This window comes from Gymnogyps californianus, chromosome 4 (genome assembly GCF_018139145.2).
Source record: "Gymnogyps californianus isolate 813 chromosome 4, ASM1813914v2, whole genome shotgun sequence".
Taxonomy (NCBI): domain Eukaryota; kingdom Metazoa; phylum Chordata; class Aves; order Accipitriformes; family Cathartidae; genus Gymnogyps; species Gymnogyps californianus.
The window spans coordinates 6528806-6555044 of record NC_059474.1 but is presented as its reverse complement, the minus strand read 5'-3'; the positions used below and the strand labels follow the sequence as shown (position 1 = coordinate 6555044).

At 39.7% G+C, this 26239-nt stretch overlaps 1 protein-coding gene across 1 annotated transcript; it reads left to right on the top strand.

The window, feature by feature from the left end:
* The first annotated feature begins 81 nt into the window (after positions 1 to 81).
* Positions 82 to 26239, top strand: RMND5A (required for meiotic nuclear division 5 homolog A). Its single transcript, XM_050896493.1, has 9 exons — positions 82 to 230; positions 4883 to 5025; positions 11367 to 11501; positions 11664 to 11764; positions 16910 to 17076; positions 17808 to 17973; positions 20674 to 20776; positions 22980 to 23134; positions 24511 to 26239. Exons 1-9 carry the CDS (start codon positions 89 to 91, stop codon positions 24572 to 24574), a joined length of 1176 nt encoding a protein of 391 aa, XP_050752450.1. The 5' UTR covers positions 82 to 88; the 3' UTR covers positions 24575 to 26239.

Sequence of the window (26239 nt, the reverse complement as noted above, 5' to 3'; positions counted from 1 at the left end):
GCAGGGGGGACCGGGCAGAGAGGGGTGCCCGGCGGCGGCGGAGGAGGAGGAGGAGGAGCAGGAGGAGCGCGGCCCGGTGCCGGCCGCTATGGACCAGTGCGTGACGGTGGAGCGGGAGCTGGAGAAGGTGCTGCAGAAGTTCTCGGGCTACGGGCAGCTCTGCGAGCGCAGCCTGGAAGAGCTCATCCAGTACGCCGGCGGGCTGCGCCGGGAGATCCTCCAGACCGAGAGTACGTGGAGAATCCCCCCCCCCGTTCCCCCCACTCCCCGTTTCCCCCCCTACCCCTTCCCTGAGGAGACGGGACCCGGCTCCTTCCTCCGGGGTTAAAAGGCCCAAAACTTTGGGATCTCTTCAGGGAGAACCCCTTCTCCAGCCTCGGGGCTGAACAGCGCTCTCCCGCGCCGGGGGTTCCTGCCCCGCTTACGGGCCGGCCCCGGGGAGCAGGGAAGGTCTCTCTGCTGGGTGGGGGGAGGCTAGGCTGGAGGTCTCCCCCCTCACCTCCCTGGAGTCGGAGCTTTGTGTGCGTTTCTGACAGGGAAAAGTTAAAGGTAGGAACAGGTATCGGCCCTCCCGGGCCTTGCCTGCCTTCTGTGCGCTGCTGAAGAGGGGTGTTTGTTCCTGATCAGCAGGTACAGCGTGACCCTGGTCAGCGTGTTCATACCTTCTGCGCCTTTATGTTGAGTTACAATGGGGTTAGTCACCCCCAGGGGAAATAAACAGCAGGGCTGCCCTGTTTTCTTTCTTTCCTCTCTTATTTCTTTTCTTTCCCTTTTTTTTTTTTTTTTTTACTTTCCTAAGTCACTAAGTTGTTTTCTTTTTGATGTGGCTAGGTTTGGAAGTGTTTAGGGTAAAGCCACTCTTGAGCAGGAAGTAAACACGGCCTCCTAAGTCCTGTCTGTATTTTACAGCTGATGTTGAGCACTTGCGCAGGCGGGCTAGATGGCCAAAGCACACTATAAACATGAGACATTTAAACCTTGCGAAATCCCTGAGATGGAGGTAACGCAGTGTTTATTGATGGAGTGGGAGGGGATGGTGAGACAGCTGAAGTGATTTACCCAAGGCCATGCAGGAAGTGAGGGATGGGTCAGGGATTAAAAATGGGAACTTGCAGCCTCCTGAGTCCAAACTTGAGACCAAACTGTACTATTTCACTGTTTTCCAGAATCCGCTTTTGTTTGGTTCAGAGAAAAATGTGTTTGCTGTAGTCTTGTACAAATACAGGTGCAAAGCTCACTCACAAGTGCGTATAATTCCAGGAACATAAACATGAGTGTATTGGAGCTGCTGTGTGTACACAGTAATTTCCATAGAGAGCAAACATGGAACTCTGGGTCTGAGGCATTTATTTGGGATGAAATAACGTTCAGTCTTTTTGGCAGTGTTTTGAACTGCGTTTCAATAAATGTATTTTGTGCTGTTCAAGACAGTTTGTGCTCATGCATTAAGGACAGTCGATAAAATGCGTGTCTTCACAAACTGAGATGCTGACCTTGCCTGGAAAGCTGTGTGGCGTGACCCTTACGCTTGTATTGATCTTGTTAGGAGTCTGTGGGGCTGTAAAGGTTTGTCTGTGAGAATCCTGTTGCAGATTCAGAGCTTTTACTCTCTTCATAATAAAATTAAAAGGTTCCACTGTGCAGTTCCTTCAGGGTCCTCATTGGGTTTTCCATCCAGACTTGGATTAAGAGTTTTTGGGACTGTCCTGTGAAGGCCCTGGACATGTTTTCAGCACTTACCAAATAAGTGGTGATGCTGTCCCAGCAAAGTACATCCCAGATTCACCTTTCTTTCAGTAAGTACTCTAGAATGAAGCCAATACGTTATTAGTGCACCCTCAAACATCTGGCGATGCTGTTCAATTTTGGCATCTGAGGGCAAGCTGGCTTCATACGTGGCATAATACTTTTTTTTTCCTTTAACATGTTATTTATAACTTTCTAATAAGAACAGGTATTTGCAGCTTTTTATACTGTGTCCTGAGTATTTTTGAAAATTGATGGAAGTGGAAGCAGCCAGACATCTTAATGTGGAGCTCTGTAATTCAGGGGTGTGAACTGCAGAAATATGCTTGCGTATACAGTTTCAAAGGAAAAAAGGAAAAGAAAAGAAAACCCTCACTGCTGAAGAAGAAATTAATGCTGTAGGACAAGATTTGAGAGCAAAGATATATGAAAAGGCCTTAAATAGGCAGTGGATATAAAAAGGAAGTGGGTGGAGAAAAAGAAACTGTTAGAAGCTGCTTCAACCTCCAAACTGGTTTTCTTTTCTCCGCTCATACAGTCTCTTAAAATTTCTTGAGCTGTTTTCATATTAAAGCCTAAGCACAGAACAGCCCTATGCTAAGGCCTGTGAATAGGAAGACAAAGTTTGTTTTTCTTCTCTCTTCCCCTAATATATCTCACCTTCTGAAGTAGCCAAGGCAGGATTGCGAATTCTTGGATGGTATAAATGTGTCTGGCTGAGTAAACTTGGCTTTGGACTCTGTGCCTGGTGTCTGCTCGCTAATGTGTTTTGTTTTGGTTTTTTTTTTAAGTGTGACTGTATGTACACAGTACAGAGAGGAGCTGCCGGTCTGTAGTGTTCTGTGAACGCTGAATTACTGGTATAGCTGTCTGCAGGCTCTCTTCTGCTGATTTATTAGAAGTAGCTCATAGTTTAATTAAAGCTGAAAGAGATGGGTGCGGGGGGAAATCTTTTCTCTTACGGCTGTGATGGCTTTTCCTGTGTAGACGTTTTCATTGCTTTACTGTAGTTGGTTTCTGCTACGGTAAGTGTTAGGGGACAGTAATTCACTTATTTGCTTGGGGTAGAAGCAGTTACGCATGTAAGTTGTTTGGATTTTAGCTTAATGGTTTTTCTTGCAAAAAAATGGCTATTAAGAGAGTGTATTTTAACTTCTCAGTTTATTGGAAAATGAGTATTTCCATTTTGCTTGTTGCATAATCTCTGACATCATTTTGTCTTGGCAAAAGTCATGAGACAGTTATTTAAGAGCCTTCATGTGATTTTAAATGTCTATCATAAAAATTAAATAGCAACCAAGAAATAATGATTACTCTTGAAATAATTTTAGGAGGCGAACTTTATGTAATGGTTGAGTGAAATTTTCATGTTTAATTCAGGATGCATAGTGTCAAGTTAGTGAACGTGCACTGAAGAGACTGTTTCGGTCCTATTACTCCGCGCTCATTTACTAGGAAAAATATAGAACCCTATTAGCCCTTTGCCCGGGAGGTGACCATGAGCTTCATGGGACTGGAGGGAGAAAAAAAGTTAAAGCTTTTTTTGTTTTCTTAAAAGCTATGGCTGTTGCAAACATGCTGTTAAAGCTTCCTCAGCTGGGGCTTGTGGGGATGAACAGGAGCTATTTACTTTTCTAGAAATGAGCTAGTTGTAGTGTGTAACAACGGAAGGTTGTTTTCGCTGTTGACATCAGCAGCACGGTTGAGAGTTACGATGCATAAAAGAAAGTATCTAGAATAAGTGACTGGTAAATTATTACCTACCCCCATGATTACAGCTTTTTTCTGGATTTCCTTTGCTCTCATCAGAGGCGTATTGCTAAGGGTACACTATAAGAGTTATAGTTCGTTTCTGTTCTTCTCGGTTGCCGGTCCTGCAGCAGCAGTTCAATGCGCCTGCGTTTTGCTTTCCATGAAGTACCAGAAACTGGACTCTAACAGGCTGCTGAAACCAAAGGCATGTTAAAATACAAAATGAGAAAGGAACAAACTTTATGGAAAACGTGGTTGCTTTTTAAATCTTTCTTCTAAAGAGATATTTTGGGGATTTTATTTTTTCACATGAAGAGTTTGGATCCGGAATATTAGGGAAGCATTTCTGGGCTGCTCTCCCACTTAAATTAGCCTTCCCATGCGCTTGAAGGCTGCTAAATCTGTGTCCCTAAAGGAAAAATTCTTCATGTAGAATGAACTTTTAGGAAGGAGGGACCTTCAGAGGTAAGAGTGGAAAAGAGATTCTCCTTGTATTTTGAAATCAAAAGCTGGAAGAAAGGACTGGAGTAAAGCACAAAAGAATGTAATTTTTTTCCGACTAAAGCTACTGAGTGGTGTTTGAGTCGAGGCACGAAGGGTGTAAACTGTTAAGTGTGGTGATGTGGTCAGGGACTTGTAAACCTTTTGTATTTATTATTTTTTCCACAGAATGGGTCATACAGCATTGCACCTGTTGGTTGGACATCAGTTTAAAAATGTCACAGTTTCTAGAGAATAAATCTTACAACAAGAAAGAGTGGATCTGATGTTCGCAGTCAGGTCCTTTATGGGCTGTTTCTCGTCCGTAGAGGAGAATTTGAGGCTGGCTGGCTGAACTGTTTAGAGCTGTTTCCACAAGTCAGGAAGCAAAAGTTTCATGCAGCTCAAATGCGGAGTCTGATACAAGTGGGTAGCTTGCGGGGCAAGAATGAATTGGGCCTTCATTAATCCAAATTTTGCTTGCACCTTGTTGAAGGTAAACATGACATTCTGACATATCTTTAGGGAACTGTCTAAAAGAAAACTCATCCTGTAGTAAGTTCAGTAGCTTCCTGTTATATCCTGTGAGATTTGTGGATAGGGGTGTTTCTTTGAGATGTGTTTATTAATCTACTGTGACTGAGACACTTGAAATCTTTACATTAATTTTTTAAACTGTTGCACTTGTTCAGTGTTATTGTGCACCCGACTGGATTCCTAATTCCACGGATGAGCTGTGTCCTGTACATCTTCCTTCATTTAAACTGATCTTGCTTTACAAATGCTCTCTAGATTGCATTTCTTTCTTTTAATACCATTTATTGTCTTTATATGTTGTTGCATATTGAGAGATTTAATGTTATCATTTATTTGTAACAAAGTAATTTGCCTCTCTTTTGTCTAGATCAAGATGGAGACTTGTCGGGGACAATTTCACTTGTTATGACACAGTGTTGTAAAAGAATAAAAGACACAGTTCAAAAACTGGCCTCCGATCATAAAGACATTCACAGCAGTGTATCCCGAGTTGGAAAAGCCATTGATAAGGTATTTATATTGTGGTTTGATTGTATTGTCACATATATTGTGTGATGTGTACTCTGCTTTGGGTTGGGGCAATCATAGGGTTGGGGCAGAGGCCAGACAGTGGGGTGTACAGTACTTGCTTTCAGAACTTGTCGTGTACAGAGTAGTCCTTTTGGGGCAGCTCAGATCTCTTAATTTCCGAGAGAACATGCCGTATATATATTACTAGACTTAGTAATAGTAGATGTTGTATCAGTTTAGCAAAACATTTGCTTCAATATCAGTCTCAATAAGAAACACCGTGGGTTTTATATATATATTGTATTTCTAGTTAATTTTCAGTAGCAAGTGACTCGGAAGTGGCATTCTGTTCTAGAAGGCAGCTTAAAAACTGAGAGAATTTTTTTAAGAAAGATATTTTGTACATATTTCAGGTGTGGTTTTGATTCTTAGGGCTTAATTTGATAACACGCAGTTTTCTTAATGCGAGTAGATTAAACTTCTTGTAGTATCTGTGTCTATGCCGTAACAAATAATAAGGTAGTGCAGCTTATCTTTGATGCTTCTTTGAGACACTCTTATATGAATTCCAGATTCAAGAATAACTGGGATCTAAATATATTTTTGTAGGTAGATATTATTAACAATTCTTTGAAATGGTGCTAAAACTTGTTTTTTTTGTGGTAAGTGATGCCATATGTATACTTCAGGTCATGCTTTTCTCAGTCTGTGTGTTCTTTTGTATAAAGTAGTTCTGTAGGCAAGGAGTCTTGTACTTGCTTTTTTGGACATTTTTATGTGATAGTTTCATATCAGAACATGCTTATGTTGATAGGGTCTTAAGATTTGGTTTGAGGTGCACTTTATAATCTTACTAAGGAAGACACTAGTAAATGAGTTTTCATCTGGACAAAGACATTTGCAGCATTACAGAATACTCATTCATCCTTTGGGAATCTCATTTAAACTTTGTTAGTAATGATAATCTGTTAAAGCATAATTTAACAGTAGTGCAATGAAGGGACAAAGTACTTAACGCTGCATTATTGGGCAGAATGTCTGTGCAACTGTTATATTTTTCCTTATATCTATGATTGACCATCATGGAGAGCTCAAACTTTGTACTAATAGCTTTAATCCAAGCGTCACTGTTATCCAAAGCTTAAAGACGCATCTGTCTCTAATCCTTGCTGCTGTATCTAAACCAATTAACTAGAGTAAAATTCCATCCTTATTATTGGCTTGAAGCCTGAAATAAATCTATGTAATCTTGTCCTAAGTTTGAAACTTTCCTATTCTGCTTTAGCAAGTGGACCTTGTACAAATAAGCTTTCAAGTTTTGCTATACCTTTTTCACTTAAATACTCCGAGATAGAGCAGCCCTAGGTTGTATATAGAGGGTGTGAATATTCGATGGAAATTGGTGATAGTATTTCTTAGAAGCCAAAGAAGGCAACACTTGAAAGCTTAATAAAGTTTAGACATGAGTCTAATCTCCAAATTGCTGATTCAGTTGTCCTGTGCATAGTTTGTCCAGTGTTGTTTCTGTCCTGCTGTTTTATCTACTATTTTTATTTGAAAAAGGATAGCTGTAAATAAAAGCATTTCTTAAATTTCAAGTGTGTGGTTTCATAAAATAGTAGAAAGGATACCAGTAATCTGCTCTGTGCCTGTTGAGTGTCAGAAGGGCTGTTTCAGTGAGGTGTTAAAAAATGAGCTCAACTTGCTGTATTCAGTGTGCTCATTCCTCTGGATTTTCAATCTTGCTTAGTGTCTGTGGTGTTTACATCAAACGACTAGAAGCAGTGGGAACTGCATGAGTCCCCGGTCCTGTTCTTAAGGAAGGATGTATTTTTATGAAGTTCAGAGCATTAGTTAGGATTGTCTCCTTAAATATGAACTTTCTCTTTGACTCTTAATGCAAGTAGTTTGAATTTTGTTAGTTTTCCCTGACTGTAGTATCTTAAGGGAACTACTTTAAAATGTACCCTGAAGTCTTGGCCTGTTTGTCAGATGAATACGTGCAATGTTTAAATCCAGGTGGAATTTAATGCTTCCCTGGACATTGACATTTGAAGGAAGTCTTCCATACATACTTAATGCGATTTCCCTGTGCTGCTGGAAAATATGCTTGAAACCTGCCAGCAAAGTCTTTGTTGGCATCCAAGTCCCATAACCTATTGAAATTGCCCTCCCCCCCGTTCCTTCACCATATTATACTTAAGCTTAAACCAATAGAAGTAATTAAGTGTAATTGACGTACTGAATTGATTCGCAACACATTCTGGGCAAGATACTACTGCTTCCTAAATAAAATGCTCGTTAGAATTTAAAGAAGCACAGCCCTTGCCTTGATTCATGAGATTTGAGTTTTGTTTCTGTCACATGTAAATCCTCACTTATTTTATAGACGGATTAACATCTCTAGAACACTGCTTATGGTCTTCCTAGCTGTATATGCTCAGGCACAGATAAATGTAGCTCATTATTTTATTGCCTGATTTGCGATTGGGAAACATGCTAATATTGGTACCAATTTTATGTGATGCATCCAAATGACAGCTGTTGTTACATGTAGAATCAACAAACTTCCTACTTCACAAGCTTGCATTTTGAAAGAACTTGCTGTATTATCTGCTTATGGCAAATTTCAGGTTAACTTTCTTTTTTCCAGTGTTGAGGCAGGGTTATACCTATATGTAGAGTTTAGTCTGGTCGGTTTTAAAGTTAGTGTAGTCATTGCTTATGAACTTGGATGGGACCTAGATTTGTCTGCCTGCAGAGTTCACTCTGAGAACAGAAGCTCCTAAGCATTTGAAAAATGAAGTTCAAATTTGGCATCAAATATGAACCATGTTAAAGTCTGAAATGCCAAAACTTTGTTTGTTGCTTTTTAGTTAGCAGTTTCTGGAAAGTTTATCTAATAAGCTAGACCTTTTTTCATAGTAGTTCTACATGGATTACATGCTTCTGATCCATGAAGGGTTACACTTTCTTCCAAAGAGCATTTTCTCCTTTGAAAGGAAATATTTGCATCCAGTTTTTTCTTTATTGTACTAGCACTTGCTCTGCTTCCAGAACTCATCATGTCACTGTTGTTCAGCAAGTTGTTATCAGGTAGCTCACTCATGGTCTCCCTGTAAATCAATCACTTTTCTGGAATGATTTGAATTCATCTCAAAGCATGTTTGGGGCTAGTAAATGTTTTCTCTCTAGCAGCAATCTGTCTGAGTAGTGGTTAAATGCCTTCATTCAGGGAAGGGAGTGGAGTAAATGGTAGCTCCTTCCATTTTTTCCCTGAATTTTAAGCCTGTTTTTAAAGGGCCAGCATTTTAATCCAGTCTTTGTTTTGGGAAAGCAAACTTTTACCAAAGTTAGTGTTTGTTTCATGTAAAAACTTGTATACAAACAAACTAAAAACCTTTACTGAACATCATTTAATTATGTTGCTATGAAGAATATGGCTAGATAAATGCAGAGTCTTTGCAAGTTGAGCTTTATCTTATGAACCAACAAACTGAACAGACAAGGTAAACAAATGTATTTTATTTGTATTTTGGGTCAGAATTCAGAAGAAGGGAGGAACATACAAAGTTATCTCAACTGAGACACTGAGGAATAAAACTGTCCTTAATCATCATCCTTCTTCATATCATGTTGTTACTAATAACATGGAACGTTGTGTGTTGGTTAAAATGGTCCATCATGTGTATGTGTGCATCTTCAAGTCCTTCTCACATTTCAGCAAATATCAGTAATGTACTTTACATTGTATCATTGGTATATTTAGCACATAAAATTCTACATTTTAGCCCTAGGCTTACTAGTTAGGCTCTTAAAAAAAGGCTCGTTTCTCGGGAATATTAACTGACACTCTTCTAAGCTTAAAACGTGAAAAGCACAATGTCACCTTTCTGGAGTTTGTAACTTATGGAATTTATTTCAACTTTTGAAATCTTATTAAACCCCACGTGCTATTAGTTAGCATACTGTTAGCATTTACAAAACAAAACTGAGAGATGTGTAGTCACCAGCATATCATGCATGCATGACAGTTATGAAATACATAAGCCAAAGGCAAGTGGTAATTTGTTCTGACATGTGACAGTCACTCACTGTGATATGTGCAGTCAGTTCTTGAAGCTCCTCAGGACCCAGAGGAGGCAGAGCTGTAGAATCCTACATATAATAAAGACCTCAGAAATTGTTTTTTTAAAAAAAAAAAGTTATTGAAATGGGAACCCTGTCAAGACTGGGTTGATTGGAGAAAGGATGAGGGGGAGAAAAAAAATTGAGGTGCTCAGGTTGTATGATGTGACTTGAATCTACAGCACATCTAGGTTAATATGACTCGTTACCATCTTTTATGTGTTTTAAAAAAAATCTAATTTACGATGGGGTTTTGAAAAGATTCTCAAGGCTCATAGGTTTGTTTCAGAATAAAATGTGGATTTTGTGAAGGAGCTGAGGTAAGTGGCTCTACCACATCTGCCCCCAAGCAATGAGAAGGATGTGACGATGTTTAAGGCCTAGGTTCAGCTCTAATGGTTGTTAACTGCCCAGAAGAATACAGTTTCTTCTTACGGGATTATACATTCAGTAGGACTTGAAATTGCATTAGAAATAACTTAGTAGATTATTTTTAGATTACTGATTCCCCCCCCCCCCCCCAAGTAACAAAGGCAAGCTTATGTGTTCTTGCTACTGCCTCTGGTATTTCTCTAATGCATTGTTGATGGATTTATATAACCTGCTAGTGGTGTTTGGACAGTGATACCAGAATTGGCAATGGTGATGGACCTTAAAGGCTTCAAAGGGTTGGCACAAATAAGAACAGTATTATTTAGTCTTCAAGATGCTTAAGTTTTCTCAGGATACAGCTTAAAGATAAGCAGCATGACAAGGAGCTTACAGGTTAAGACACTCAAGTGAAAATGTTGTTAAATGTGAGACTTGAATCAATGGCAATAGTTTCAATGCTCATCTTGCTCCACCATCTCTGAAAGATGGAAGAGACGATTTGCTAGCCTAAGGTTAATGTTTTACTGAAAGTTTGCTAAGAGACCTGAAGGGAATGGTGGTTTTGAAGCCATGCATGCAGGGATGAGAAGGCTGCCCCTTTCTCACGATGACAGAGCAGCATGAAAGGAGATGTGGAGGTGGCTGATGAAGGAAATTAATAAGTGGCAAATAAAAGGAAGACGCAGTGCAAAGCTGAGCTGTGCAGAGTACTGCAAGATAGCTCGTACCAACTTCGTTATTTGTTCTCCCTGCTTTGACAGAAGCATGCGTTTGTGCTACGTCGGTGTTCCCATATTGTGCAGGACTGTCGATAATCACAGAGCCGCAGCTGAAGCAGTGCTGTTTTCACTAAACTTCTGATTTCTGAAGTTCCTTCTTGGAAGTGAGCCGTAGTCATCAGGTTAGGCAGCAAGCAACGCACTGACTTCTAGACTCTGTTTCTTTTGCAAGAGGTTTGTTTTAGGCAATGAGTGAGGATTTTTATTCAAATTAACCTGCCTGCCCTGATCATAAAACATGTTAGCAGTTAAAATCCTGTTTTATATCTTGGATTAGAATAAGTGTTGCTCTCCTGCTGCCAAGAGGCGCAGTGCCAAGCAGTGCCAAGTGTTACTGAAGAGTCACCGTGACAATATTTTTACTTATTCCTGGAATATGTCCGTAGGCCACTGGCCTAAAAATACACAGCAGTAGGATCATCGGGGTTAGATCTGTAAAAGGTCTCTCAGATCTTCAAAGCTCATCCTGTTGCTGGGATGTTGAGGTCTTCAGAGATTTGAATTTCATTGTTGTTTGGGGGTGGGGGGAAGTGACATTTTCCTTTTTCAGCATTGTCTACCCCCCCAGCTATGTAAAAAATTCTTGAGTTAAAGCTTTTACTTCTAATTCGGTGCGCTGTAGTGACAGTGATGCATTGATAATGTTATTTTGATTCTAGTGTAGGCGATTTTGTTTTCTGTTCTCTACGCGTTTTCTGTTTTCACATATGGAGAAAGCCTTTTCTGCAGATATTTCCTTAAAAAATGCATCATGGTCTGGAAACACCTTTAATAGTTAACTAGATTTCTAATTTGCTAGCTAGACTTGTAATTTGTCAGTGTAATGCCTTATAGTGAATAATATTCAGACTTGAAACGAGCAAGCCAAAGGATTTCTTCTGTACACAGGAGATAATGAAGCAGGTGACGGATATATTTCACTTTGAGCAGGAGGTAATTGAGGGCCAACTGAGTAATAGGCAGAAAGCATCAGGGTGGAGACATAGATGTCCTGCATAATTAAAGAAAAATTACGTGGGGTGATTTGTTCCAGCCTATTAACTGTTAATTTGTACATTTCAGAATTTTGACTCCGACATCAGCAGTGTGGGGATAGATGGGTGCTGGCAGGCTGACAGCCAGCGAATCCTCAACGAGGTGATGGTGGAGCACTTCTTCCGGCAGGGGATGTTGGATGTAGCCGAGGAACTTTGTCAGGTAACGTTGTTGAATGTTGAATGTTATCAACCGTGGAAAATTATGCTTTGTGTTAGCGTCCTTATTTGAATGTTCCAGGTGAATATTTAAACTGTCAGAAAAACAGCAGTTTAATCCCATTGGTTTTTGTGCTTTAGCTAAAAACTGCCTTTGTTTTTTCAGGAATCTGGTCTATCAATAGATCAAAGTCAAAAAGAACCATTTGTGGAGTTAAATCGAATATTGGAAGCATTAAAAGTTAGAGTTTTGAGACCTGCGCTAGAGTGAGTCTACTCAGTTTTTTTTTCTCCCTTTTTTTGAATGCTTTTAACAAATCCTTAGTTTTTCACTTTAAATATTGTCTTTAGTACATTTTGATGTGTCCCTGTTTGTCCTTTGAGAGGTCTAGTTACTGAGTGAAGCCCTTCCTTCTTTCATCCCCTCTGTGTCCCTCCCCATGGGCAGTGCTTAATTAAGGGTCTCTTTCTTAGATTAAGGATTAACTTGAGTCATTTGTGATGTTGAGTTAAGATTTCGGGGAAGAAACATCACTTGGAGAAACAGTTGTCTGCCATGATGTTACTTAGCCTTATAGTGAATCATTAGTGAACTTTATTTTAAAAGGTCCAATTATGAAGGACACCAGGACTTATTAAAGGTGTTGGGTACCGCCAAGTCTTTTTGGCTTCACCAAGCCTTTGGGGTGAGCAGAACTTGACTCGGGATCAAAGTTCTTACTTTTCCTCAAGTCACTCTCCCTATCCCGATAAGGGACCACAGGGTGGGAAGAGGGAGTGAAAGGATAGGTGTGTATTTGCAGGCGGCTGCTGCTGCTGCCAGGTAGGTGCTGATTAACGCTGGGTAAGAGGTGAGCTGCCGCGAGGATCCTGAGCTGACAGTCAGATCTGTTAGTGAGATTTCTTCTGAACAAAACAATTCAGTTAATGCAAGTCAGTGGATAATGCTGAACGCTTGGATGAAAACCAAGCCTGGGAGTATCTGAGGTCTGTCAATCAACCTTAGACCAGGATTTTTTCTTGACCTTAGTAGACTTTACAACCATTAGACATGTAAAGCTAGTGCTGAAAGTGGCAGTGAGGAGGGAAAGGTGATGAAATATCTCGTGAGCTACTGTTTTATGATTTACAGTAGTGGATACATAGGTGTGCATACCATCTAAGAAAAGCTTTTATTTTAAAAATAAGAAAAGCCCGAACAAACCCTCAGCCTTTTTTTTGTTTTTTTTAAGTTGCAAGAGCTTTGGTAAGCTTAGTTTGGTCTCAGAAGTAAGAAAAAACCAAACACAAAAACCAAAAACAAACAAAAAACCCAAACCAACTTTGAAGTGACCTTTTAAAAGTAGAAACAATGAAACCAAAGCAAATTCAAAATTTCTGTGTTTCATTCCAGAGCATAATTCCTACGCTTAAGATACCTTTTTTGCATTATTCAGTTAAGTACATTTTCATATTAACAAATGTTTTCTTTTCCCTTTAACATGAACAAACACAGGTATGTCAATTCAGAGCTCATTGGCATCTAAACTAAGTGCAGGGATACTCTGATATTCAAACCATGGTGTTCATAAACTAAATCCTGGATTATGCCTTTGGGTCATGCAAAGTTTGACCTAAATAGTTGGTCTTTGAATATAGTTACACAGGTGGAAAGCTCAGGTGGTTTATTGCTATTGAATTGGCTAATTGAAGGGAAGCAACACTGAAATGCCTGGTGTTACCACTGAAACAGGATTTACTGTCAGCTACACCACGTATTTCTTGTAGTTCAAATAGTAACATAGCTGTTGTGAAGGATACTCTCTGGGGAGCAGTAAGTTGTTGTTATGTCTATTCGCTTGAAGACACTAAATTCATTTTAGCTCCAGTTTGCTAGGCTTTATGCCTTACTCGTTGCTACTTAGTCGTATCTTGTAGTTCCTGCAATGTGTTAAATATTTTTCAAACAAAGGAGAAGGCATGGTCCTTCTTAAAAGGAACTCTTATTCGGAAAACAGCTGAATGGACAGAGAATAGGGTGTATTGTCAGCACGGTTTGTATGCTGGTCTCCCTCCCCCACCCTGTCTCATTTCTGTTTATAATGTTTATTCTGTTTAAACTCTTCAGTGCAAAAGCTATCTGCTTCTCTTTGCCTGCTGCTGGGCACAGAGGTTCCTTATTTATAGCGATGCTTATGTAAAAAACATGGTTGTTGGTGAGGATGATCAAAATGTGACAAAACTATACAGTTTAGGAGGTAACAGATGTCTTAAATGCCTGGTTATTCCGCAGAACTGCTGATGCTAGTGAAGGCATTTCCCATATTATTTTCCAGCAGACATGGGTGTTCAGGAGGAGGGATAGAAACCGTTCCTGGGGGGACAGCCTGTATGTGAGAGGAGCTTGGAGGGGTGGCATTGTGCTCTTTTGGCAAAAAGCTAATAAATGGCTAAAATTGGCATCAGTAAATACAGCTTCAGGGGTGCATGAAAGCAGTCCTAAACTGGCCCATTCTAGGGCTTAAGCCTAGTAGCCTAAGCTGCTGACAGTGGTGTTGAAGCAGAAAGCAGGTGTTACACAAGGATAATTAATTACGGTATCCTAAAGCAGGAAGGGGAGTATAGCAGGGTTTACCCATGCAAAATTGCAGAAGGTTGGGAGGAAAACAATAACCAGTCTCTCTGGCTCTGCCAGTGCTCTGCAGTTGGTGCTTGGCTTAACTCAGTGTTGGAAACGAAGCAAACACGGGTGGCTCCTGGTCACTGCCATTGAAAGGGAGTTGTCGGATTAATGACTTTTTGAAAAGACTTTCAAAGTCCTGCTGTGGTGATAGAGAGAAGTTACTATTCCTATCTGATTTAAAGAAAAAAAAAAAGGTGACCCTAACTGTAGTTTTTTATATTTTCTTACTAATACAAATTTCAACAATTAAAAATACACTTCAGAATTAAATATAGTATGACTGGCCATAACATTTTTCTTTTTCCGTGGGGTGTGCAACTTGACTTTGTAGATGCCCAGTCTGGCCCTGCACCCTAAGCCGTGTAATCTCTGTACCTCTGCAGGATCTCATTAATTTCCAGTGACTTTTCTCATTGTAATTTGGTGATGGGGGAGGGAAATCCATAGGTTCTTTCTGGATGGATTCTGGCCCTTCTGAGCCCAGGTGGGTCTCCATGTGAAGATCTGGTGGGAATGACTTGCAGGTTCAAAGCTTTTGACTGTAATCTCCTGGGGAAGAGATATCATCTTCTCTTCTGTCTGTAAAGCAGCAAGGTGCACAAGTCCTGGTATTTGCTGGGACCTTTGGGGTATGGTTTAAACTTAATTTAATCTTTGCTAGGCTTTGTGAAACTTGTTTTAACTAAATCTCATGTGGGAGCTAGAAGAGAGCTCTATGTACCTGTGGTTTGAATAGTATACTGTAAACTTCAAAAAAATTCAGATGGATTTGAGTCTCAGAAGTGAAAACACTCTGAAAGTATCGTTTTGAGAGGAGGTAGGAAGACAGGTGTTGTGATTACTAATGATTTTGGACGATGGTAGAGAGTATGTGGGTTGAACATTTTAAACCTCACTTGTTGGTTTTTTGTCTTTCCGTTGGAAATAGGAACAGCATGTCCTAGACCAAACACCTCAGGCCTTGCTTCTGTGGCTGCTTTCTTCTGATACAAATCTGTGCTGCCACTCAACTAAAAATAGAAAGCCTGCCTAAAAGCTAATTTGGAAAAATAGACTTGATCTCAGCAAGATGAAGTACCGTGTCATGTGGTTGTGAATATTGGCAGGGAGAGGATGGAGGCTCTTTTGATGCAATACAGATTAATATCTCATTAATGGGACTGTGGACTAGTCTTATTGTTTGTTTATAATAGTTTTTTGTCTTTTGGTTGCTTATTGGTCTATGGTTGTTAACTTCAGGTTCTTGTTTTCTTAGTTGGGAGTGAGCTTTATTGCCACTATACCCAGTTTCAACTGTGGAGACTGATCATAAAAAAAACCCCAAACAAACCCAAAAACCAACAAACAAAAAAAACCCCTATGGTTAGTGAGTGTGCCCTTCCCTTCTGGGGTGGAGATTACAGTGTTGACAGTCTTCTGAGGCTGCTCATCTGAAACTGCTTGAAATTAGGGACAGTAGGGCTTGTTTGTAGTTCAAAGGCAACGTTTTTCACTGTTTCCTACTGAAAGGTTACTGCTGTCATTACAAAGCCTTGCCAGTAAAGTCAGACTCCTGACACTTTCACCACAACAAATTGAAAGTAGATACTTGCTTATTAACGCTACATCTTAATGCAGAAGGCTAACTTGCATTGAAAGCTTTACCAGTACTGTAAGAATGCTTAATTTTCTTATTTTAGTATTAGTTGAAAAGAACAGAAGCCTCACATACCCCTTCTTTTTAAGGAACAGAGACTAACTCACTTCCTTGCTGAAAAGTGAAAAGCTCTTTGCTTAATGGGGCCCCCACAGTGAAAACAGTATAACTAATTAACACTAATGAGAAACAGATGTACTGAAGAACATTGAAACTTGAAGTTCTTAAGAGAAAGATTGGATTGATTTAGGCCTGACTAAATTAAATTAAAGGGGGGGGGGGGGGGACGGGACACCAAACCAACCACAAAAAACCAAGGAAGGGATGGGTAAAATGTAAATAATAAAATAACTTTTTATGAAATGCTTTGAAAATTCCAGTGCATTTTACTTGGTGCGTGTTTAAGAATTCTTCCATGTTATTTGGGAGCCAAACATTAGTGTTGTCATGGTGACTGAGACCCAGAAAGTGAGAAATATTTTTATTGTCCAAGTTGAAAATAACACAGAAAGCAAAGTTTAAGTGGGGTAAAGTATGATTTTTAAACTGATTTCCCTTCCCTTCCACCTATCCCCCATTGTAAGGTCTTGATAAGGTCTATCTTCGAGGCCCCCATAGATGCACTTCCCCTCTCCAGGGCAAGATATGCGCCCATATAAACATAGTGGCTTACAGGAAATGTTTGGCGAATGAGGAAGTTGGAAAATATGTTCGTGAAAGGCTGGGTCAAACTTCTTCAACATGCAGCTGAAGGCTATCTGTCATTGTTAAGATTCAGAGTGGCATTAATTCAAATACAGTAGATTCTAGCTATTTCTACCTTATATTGTGCCTAATTCAGTCTTGCCTTCCAGCCAGTGTGTGTTGAATTTTGCAGAGGTTAATCTGTACAGCAGCACCAGAAGTACCATCGTTCGCGTGCTGTGTGCCCTGTGTAGCTCCATTACTTGTAAAGGGTCTTGCTATTTTCTGTGCTCTGTATAGACTCAAAGAAGTTCAGGGAACAGTCATATTCTCCTTGAAATAGGTGGTTGATAATTGTAATAATTTCATATGGTGTAGGCTGACACTTACTCTTGTGTCGTGTCGCATTGTACCTCCTCATTTCTTCTAGGTGGGCGGTATCCAACAGAGAAATGCTTATGGCACAGAATAGTTCGTTGGAATTTAAACTACACAGATTATATTTCATTAGTTTATTGATGGGTGGAACAGCAAATCAAAGAGAAGCACTTCAGTATGCGAAAAACTTCCAGCCATTCGCCCTAAATCATCAGAAAGGTAAGGTTTTGGTCACATTAAGGGGATTTAAAGCACTTGGATGTGGCACCTCATAGTAAAGTATAAATCACGTTCCAAACGTGTTTTACTCCATTATTTTCATTTTGTTAGAGGCTTCTTATTTTTGTATTTAACATGTATAACCTGAATCCTTACAATTTGAATTAACTTTTTTTTTAGAGGGCACAAAATTGTACTTTAATATATCTGCACATTTGCTTAAATTTAGGGTTTTTGACTCTTTAATATGTAGATTACATCTAGAATAGGTCTGCTGCCAGAGTAAAGTGTTAAAAATGCACAGAAATGTTCAAGAATAGTCGTCTACTATTTTCTGCTGCGTGGGGTAATATAAAGAGAAATGAAACTTGTGAAAAATGGGGAATATGTGAGTGAAGTGAACCATCTCAAGCTGAATCCAGTAAAGCCTAATTTTAGGGTACTGTGTGTGTCAGAAAGCTTACAAAAAAGTAAACCCGTTTGAAGCAAATTAATAGGCAGCATGCCATGCTTGTAGAGGGGCAGACGACCCCCCCAGTCTATCCATAGTGGACTGGAGCTCTCGTAGCTGTAGATGTCTGTTCTGTGATGGCTGTAATTGTATTTTGTAGAGGTGAGGATGTGTATTATTGATTTGGTGGATCTGCCTGTTTTCCATGTAAAAGCTAGAACTGTAGATACTAGCTTTTATTTGTAGTATAAAATAACTAATGGTTCCTGGTCCCTCACAGATATTCAGGTCTTGATGGGCAGCCTGGTGTATCTGCGGCAAGGTATAGAGAACTCTCCGTACGTTCATCTATTAGATGCAAACCAGTGGGCGGACATCTGTGACATCTTTACCAGAGATGCCTGCGCTCTTCTGGGTCTCTCAGTTGAATCACCTCTCAGTGTTAGGTATGCTGGTTTTCACTTGCTTTTAAGACCAGGTACATAGTGTTTTGGTTTCTATTTCTTGTTGAGGACAAAAGAAACAACTTTTGAGAAGTCATCTCATCTAGCTGCTATTAAATAAAGAGAATGGTTACAATTAGCTCTAGCAAGATTTGCAAAGATTAGAAATCAGAGGTTCCCATGTGCTGTGCTTTACCCTGCCCCTTTGCAGCTCAAGAGGAAGCATTTGTGGATGGAATTTGGCTTCTGTAGTTTAGACATCAGTGTGAAAGATGAGGATGGCAATCAGCCAATTATTCCCACAGCAAATGTGTGAAAACCGTCCCTTCTGTTTAACTGCAAAAAACCCCCCAAACTGTGGCCATGATTCTGTCAGCACTCGATCATCTTGGTTTTTAATCCACACGTTACTTTACCTGTCTTCTCCTTAGAAGAATGCTTAAGAGTTATGTTGTGATTTCAGCTGCTAAAATTTCCAAATTGTTTGCTGGACCTCATTTGCAAAGAAGAAAGAGGCACTTTCAAGCTCAGTAGCTAATCTGACAAAATGCAAATCTGTAGGAGGCTGTTGGAAATGTGAAGAAAAACCAACCTAATCTCCTCCTAGCTTCTCTGAAGATAAAACAGATTAGCTGTTATTTAGCCTTTGGATGTCAATTCCCCCGATACACTTGCCTGATGTTCTCATTTTCATTTCAGACTTTAAATAGAAAATAAATTATATGTATCTTTCTGGGCTAGATTTGGTACTTAGCAGAAGCTTCACTACCTCTTCTTTTTTTGTTTGTTTGTTTTGGCTGGTTTTTTTTTTTTTTTTTTACTGTTTGCATGTTACTATTATTAGAATTCTGTGCTTAGTTTAGAGCTCTTAAAATTGTCGAGCCTTCTGCTTGTCATGTTTGCACCTCTGTCACGAAATACAACAGAAGCAACAAAGAGAGCACTTTCAGATTGTCTTTCTACAATAAAAATCACAAGTTTTAGTTTGAGGGTTTTATAGATATCTAAAACTTCTATCTCTGGTTTTTGATTTTCATCTTTTTCCTGTTTCAGTCAAATTAAGAGCAATCCTTTACATTTTAATTGCTCGTGCACTGATGCTGTAATGTGGTTTTCAGTGCAAATGGCCAAGAGATTTTTGGTGAAGTGGAAAATCCCTGTTATTGATGTTTGGATTGGTTGGATGCTTGCTTTGCGCCTGGTGTGAAATCGATTGCACTGAAATGTATTTACTGTATAGGTGGTATCGATACTGTTGTCATAAACAAGACTGTTCTAAACTGGCGTGACCTTTGAGTGCTGCAAATCCTTTAGAAATTAAACCAGCTTGAAGTTAAATCCCTGCTATAAAATATATTGCTTTCTAGAACATGAGTAGCGGTCACTTTTTTTAAGGCTGATTGGTTTCTCCAATATTTATCTAATCCTGTACAGGCCTCATGGTCTGAGTTACTGCGTGGAGTCAGTGGGAAAACTCGTGTTGTACTAAGGAGGTCGTGGTTCAGGGTCTTGAAGGACTACAGGACGCTGTTTCAGTTTACTGTATACTTAAAGGGCTCTTCCAGAGGTGTTTTCATACAGCACCATTAAAGCAGTAATGCTTTTATTTCTACAAACACTATTTGTCTAAACTTTCCACAGGGTTAACACAAGTTACACTCAGGGCTGAAATAACCGAAAATTAAAGTATAAGGTTTAAAATGGCCACTCAGACGTGAGGGATATGATTTTTTTTTTTTTTTTTTTTTAAAAGCTTAGGCAAGAGATCCATAGGTTTCAGGCACATACCTCCCAAGTAAACTAGCCAGAATGTTCCTCCAGAAGCATAAAAACAAGTATCTGGAGAGGCAGAGTGGAGAGGAAGGTCGTGACTTCTACAGACAATAAAACTTGCACAAATAGTAAAATAATCTGCCAAAAAATCAGAGCAGGCTGATACCAAGGTCAAATCTTGTTTCTGTTGCTGCTGATTTCTAGGCCTATAGTACTGTCATTAGACTTAAATCCATCAAAATGTCTGTTAATTTATGGAAACTCAGTGTCATCCTTTCTTTTGTAACATAGTGAAATATTTCAAAATAATGTGGTAAGTTCTGGTAAGGGATAACTCCCAGAGCAGGCTGAACTGCTGGGACACTGACTTTGTTCAGTTGTGTACTGCCACTCTTGTTACAGGCTGTGGTTTCCTTCCTTCACTTGCCTTCCTATGTTTTTTCTACATTTGTTTTCTTGATTTAAGGTGAAGGTGGAAAGACCTGTTTCTTTATGTGGTAATTACATATAATTAAAGGATTATGGGTTGTGTGTATGTGCGGGTTACATGGAAACTCTTAGGCTGCATGTGCTCTTCCGTAGTTAAGAGAGTAACTACCTATATAAGCTAACACGATGTCTTCCTCCTGTACAGCTCAAAATCAAAGTTGATGGTATACAAAATCAATTCATTATAAGACTTAGAGCAGGGATTAACTGTTGTTTTCATTCCACAATATAGTACATGAGGGCCCTAGCCTAAGATGCAGGGTAACTGATAACCTGCCCCAAAACTCTTGCTTGTTATACTTGAAGGGAGCTTAGAAGTACAGACAAGAACTGAATGAAGTAGTACAACGCTCTTGTGTCCCAGTTAACCTTTAAAGTAGAAATATGAAAAATGCTGGTTTCCTAACAGGCACCTTATGTTAACATTTCCTTTTTCTGCAGTTTTTCAGCAGGTTGTGTAGCATTACCAGCTCTAATTAATATCAAGGCAGTTATTGAACAAAGGCAGTGCACAGGTGTTTGGAACCAGAAGGATGAACTACCGGTGAGTTGATGCTGAGCTATCCCAGGGCAGACTTCTAATGGCGAATGCTGTTTTCAGGTTTCTTTTGTGCTGAATGTTAAGGGATGTTATACATGGCCGCCACCTCCAGCAGCTCTGGGGCTTGGGGCTTCCTACTGTACAGAGACCTGGGGGTCTCCATCCCAGGCCGATGAATGTACCTGCTGCTTTCCTGTTTGTAGGTTCAACCAGTAGCGAAGCTGAGCATGAATTGCAGACACCCACCCACGCACACACACAAAGGACGCTGATAGGACCCACTACACAGGCTGCCACAGACAAGGCGCTGCCTTCAGCAGCACCCACATACAGGACTTGCATAAAACATAAATATAGACAGCCAAGATCCCTTCCTCCTCTTTGGCTGGTAAAGATTGAAATTCACTGGTGAAAGCACGCATGCACCACTCTAGATTCACAAATAAATGTATGTTCATGGGCCCTCAAATACTGGCACGGCCCTTCTGGCCCCTTTTATACCCCTTTCTGGCCATTCCTCCCCGATACCCTTCCCCTGCACGTTCCTTCTGCAGTTTGTGTAGTTCTACTGACCCCCTCTCCTCCGAGACCCTCAGGTTTGCGTTCTTATCTGTTGCAAAGTCCAGGTTTGGTTGCAGTTTCTTGGTGACCTATCAATTAGTGTGAGTGACAAGGTTGTTTCTTCTTATTGTCTCCCTTATGTTTGTCTGTCAGGTTTGTATCTCTTGGTTTTGTTTGTTGCTCCCCCCTTCACTTGTTATCCCCCTTTCACATTGAAAAGGTCTTTGATCAAATGACCTTAACAAAACAGATGCTCTCACCTTCCACTGAACATATGAGATGTTTCTGTATAACTAGAAAGGAAATGCTTCCCACTGAGAAATGTTAACTTCCTCTAGCTGGGCTTGAGCTCTGTCCACCGGTTGCTTTGCACTGCACTGGTTGACTCTTTAGCAGGCAGATAGGAGATGAAAGAATTAGTGCTGCATCTGGGGACAAAGGAACTGAATTGGGATCCAGTGCATTATGCTTCCAGCACGACTCATTTACATAAGTTGAAATGAAGTTCAGTTGTTATGAAACCTCAGTTTCCCTTCAGAGCTCTTACCAGGCGTGTGCAGCTCTCCAGTGGCCTGCTCGTGATTTGGAAATAAAACGTATTTAGTGCAAACTGGGCATGAACTGAGTTAGCCTCTTTGATTGTAGCTGGAAGAGATTAATTTATAGTGTAAGTACGTGTGGTGAGTTTCTCCCAGCTATGTTTTCTGTAACACTGAGAGTGTAAGCTCCAAGTGTGACAGATTCGTGCCCTGCTGTCCAGACAGGAATAATTAGCTAGGGAGCATTTGGGAAAAGATTGCTGTCGGGTGCAGATCAGTTAATAATACATATATGCCTCCTTGCATTGTCTAAATCTAAGGGTCTCTAGCATGTAATGCTAAGGCAGTATGGGGATGGGAAGCCTTATTTTCATCGTGCAAAGACAGAGATTAAGTAGCGTGAAAAGGTTATATTGTCAGATTTTGTTGAAGGTTAAACCTATCAGAACTGAGGACTGGTCAGAGCCAGGAGCTTCAGGTACAGAAGCTGTGATTTTTGCAGTTCTCAGTCGATTCCAGAAGTCACAGACCCATTCTTCTCAGTAAGATCTCTCTTTCTGGAATCATTTCGTCCTGATGGCAAGAGTTGTGCTGTACCAGTGTCTTCTGTGTTGGTACTGAAAATAAATGATTCTGATACACTTCATTATTGACATGACATGTAAGTGTTGGGAGAGACTTTCAAGAAGCTCTAGAACATTAAAATAATCAATCCAAAGGTTTTTCTCTTTTCTTTGTTTTTTTCCCCCTTAAATAAGATCCATCATCTAAACCACTTTGGAAATCACTGGCTAGGAAATACAGAAAGTCTTGTTGGGTCATCAGCTCGATTTTCCTGCCAGGGCATAGATCTGTGCTAAAATATGCACTTGTCCCTTGGCAGAATATTCTGCTTTGTTGAGGATGGGGAGAAGCAACATAAATCACTATTTTAAGATCACAATTAAGTATTTTTGGCTGGGAAATTGTCAGGCATCCACACAATGGATTTTGCTGCCTTCACAGCTGTATTGTGAAATCTGTTAAGTAAGAGCCATGACCTAAAGGGATAATTGTCTGGAAATATAGTTTCCCAAGCTAAATTGTTATGTTAATTTCTTTCACAGATTGAAGTGGACCTCGGTAAAAAGTGCTGGTATCATTCAATATTTGCCTGTCCCATTCTTCGTCAGCAAACAACAGATAATAATCCACCTATGAAATTAGTCTGTGGTCATATTATATCAAGAGATGCTTTGAATAAAATGTTTAATGGCAGCAAGTAAGTATCATTCTTTTATTTCAAGCAACATACAGACAAGGACAAATCTTAAGACTAGAATACTGTGTTTCAGGAAAACTGAGTCCATAATTACATAATTGGTGGAAGCTTGTTAATCTTAGAGAATGACTTAAAAGCCAGATAAGCCGGGTTGATGCACTGGAGAAAAGCATAATAAACCCTCTGATGTTGTAGAAAGTGAGATTACATGAAGGAATGCAATGAGCAGAGTAATTTTCCAAATTGTAAGTACCACTGTGTTGTCTTAAATTCAAAATGGAGGCTTTTACATACACAGTTTTTCGTTGGGAGCAAGGTTAGTAGTGCATGAAACATCCCTTAAAAAATGAGATTAAACCTCTGGGGAAATCGGGCTTAGTAATTGAGCAGGTACTTGAATTATCACTGTGGAAATACTCCTCCTTAGATATCGGTGGGGTGCCTACAGGCTTTTGGGAAGGAGGAAGTGGGAGAGAGCGAGCTATACAGATTTCCTTGAGGAAGAACCAGTGGTAATTTGGATTGAATATATGCAGCTTCCGTGGAGGCTGTCAGCTTAATTTAGAGCCGTAAGTTGTTTTGTGAAATCCAGTGTGAAAATAAGTGACACTATGAATGAAAATGTCGAGTGATGTTTGCATTATTTGCCCTGTTAGAAAAGCCTAAAGGTATGCCTTCGTGGGTGACTTTAGCCATTTTAAGCCAGTAAACTTGCTACATTATTCCTGTCCCCGATCACTTGTTCCTGATGCTTTCATCGATCAGCTTTAGTGACGGCACAACTCTGACAATATTAACTCAGGGTGGGGGGTGAGGTGGGGGTGTGAAAGGCCCAAACTTAGAGATGGAGAAAAATGGATCAATGCTAGAAGAAATATTGTAAGCAGGTGGAATTGTATCAGTGGAGACCTCAGCAGGGGGGCCAGGCTGACCTCTTTAGTCGTAGCCTGCAGGAGCTGGTGATCTAAGTGGGTTGTAGAATCACAGCATTTTGGGAACCAGACAGTAAAACACACTGGATGGTGAGGAAGTCAAAGTGAAAGCTACCAGCCTATTTAAAATTACTAAAATGCAACAAACTAATCCAGAAGTAGAAATAATAGATTAATCATGAGGAGTAATTTCTTGGTATTTAATAATTCGGGGGTCTGTGGCTGAAAGGTGAGAAGGAATATAATTAGAAGAAAAAGCATGATAAGGTCTCTCTCAGCTAAAGGTGACTTTTAATGGAGCCAAGTAAAGCATTATGGCTTAAGAGTGCATTTGTTTCATGCTACAGGGGAAAAAAGAGGAAGGACTATCACTGCAAACTCGATACCTTTAATGCTCAGTTGTCACACATTGCCGCAATTCTAACACGTTGTCTTTGTCCCCAGATTAAAATGCCCCTATTGTCCGATGGAACAGAGCCCCGGAGATGCCAAACAGATATTTTTCTGAAGAAAAGTTTCATTATGCAGTTTGTAAGTGACACTCTGGATTTCAGGTGCATTTCAGGAGAATTAAAACACACTTGTTCCGTTTTATGCAGCAGACTGAGGACTCCTATGTTTGTATAAGCTAATGCTACAGAAACTTTGCCAACATTTAGTATATACATACCAAGTGGAAATGCTACAGAAATATTATTACCATAGGGCTTTACTATACTCTTGGTCTCCATACCTGATCAAGTTACTACACCAGCAGTTGTCATTCAATGCAGGTTTTTGTACTTAATTATATGGTGACTTTTTACTTTTTAAAAGCAGAAATTGATCACCCCCATTTGTTTAATATTCTTCCTGCTACTATTCTACCATTCTATTGATAACTGTCACCTTAGAGAATGTTTGTGGAAAAAGTTTTATTTCCTGTAATGTGTACATAATTAAAGGTAAATACTTCAGAAAAAAAAAAGTTTGATAAATTGAATAGTGGTTATAAAACTAATTTGTATTTTTTTCGCTGAAAAAGCTGTGATATATTCTGAGTTTTTCTTTCAAACATTTTTTCAACTTTTACATAGAATTCAAAGTAAATGTGCATATATATAAAGTATATAAAATATATAGCCCCAAGGGGCTACCTGTTAAAATCCATCACTAATTTATAAGGGTGGTGTGTGGCTAAATTACTACTGGAGCAGAGAGGGAATAGGAAATCCTATTCCTTTGGTTTCACGATCGAGAAGTGTTTGTGTAAAAGAACATTCAATAAATTCTGAAGTGGAAATGCTTTTAGTCGATGACATTTGCTCTCTGGCCTTTGTAGTCATGTTCTTTGAACTTTGTATTCAGGATTAGGCTATAAATGTCATGTTGCTGTATAGTTTAATAGTCATTATAGTGTGCTATTTATAAACAGTTATCAAAACCAAATAAATTGTAGAAGTATTCATTGTTAAATGGGGGAAAAGCATGTTCTGATGCAATCTACTGATTACGACTCTGCACTTGGCGGAACTGGGCCCTACATCATATATTAGGAGGTAGCAAGTTTTCTGTAGCTTGAGAACACTTTGCTTCTAGCCTTGTTTTTGTAGTAGAATATTACTGCCATTGCCACTTTTTCTGCTAAATTTGTCATATTGTTGACTAGGTAAATTTGTACTCATAAATGAGATGTAGATCATGGCAGTTAAATCTTTTCTAGTGTGCATATATTTGTATTTATTGCACTGTCCTATAGTAGGGCAAGCAGCCATAAGGCATGCAAAGCTACATGTAAAATTATATTTCTGTATTGTGTAGTTCAAAAAAAACCCCAAGCTTATATGGTTGAATACTGACACACTGGTTGAATGCACTAGCACAATGCACTACAGAGAAGACCGTCTTTGAGAAATCTACACCTTTTGAATTTGTATGTCACCTGACTTGAGAGACTGAGTTGGACTCTATCGGATCAGTGACAATGGACATCCCTAAGGAGACATTAAGAGGAGCAAGTCAAGGCACACAAATTTTAAACTTTAAATGTGTTTGATACATGTGAAAAATACAGGTGTATGATTTTCTGCAAAACTTAAATTGTATTCACACTGAGTTCAAAACAACTGCGTTTACCAAGTGGTAAAATCAACAATAAACGGGTGAGGATATTATTTTCCATGTAGGTTTCCTA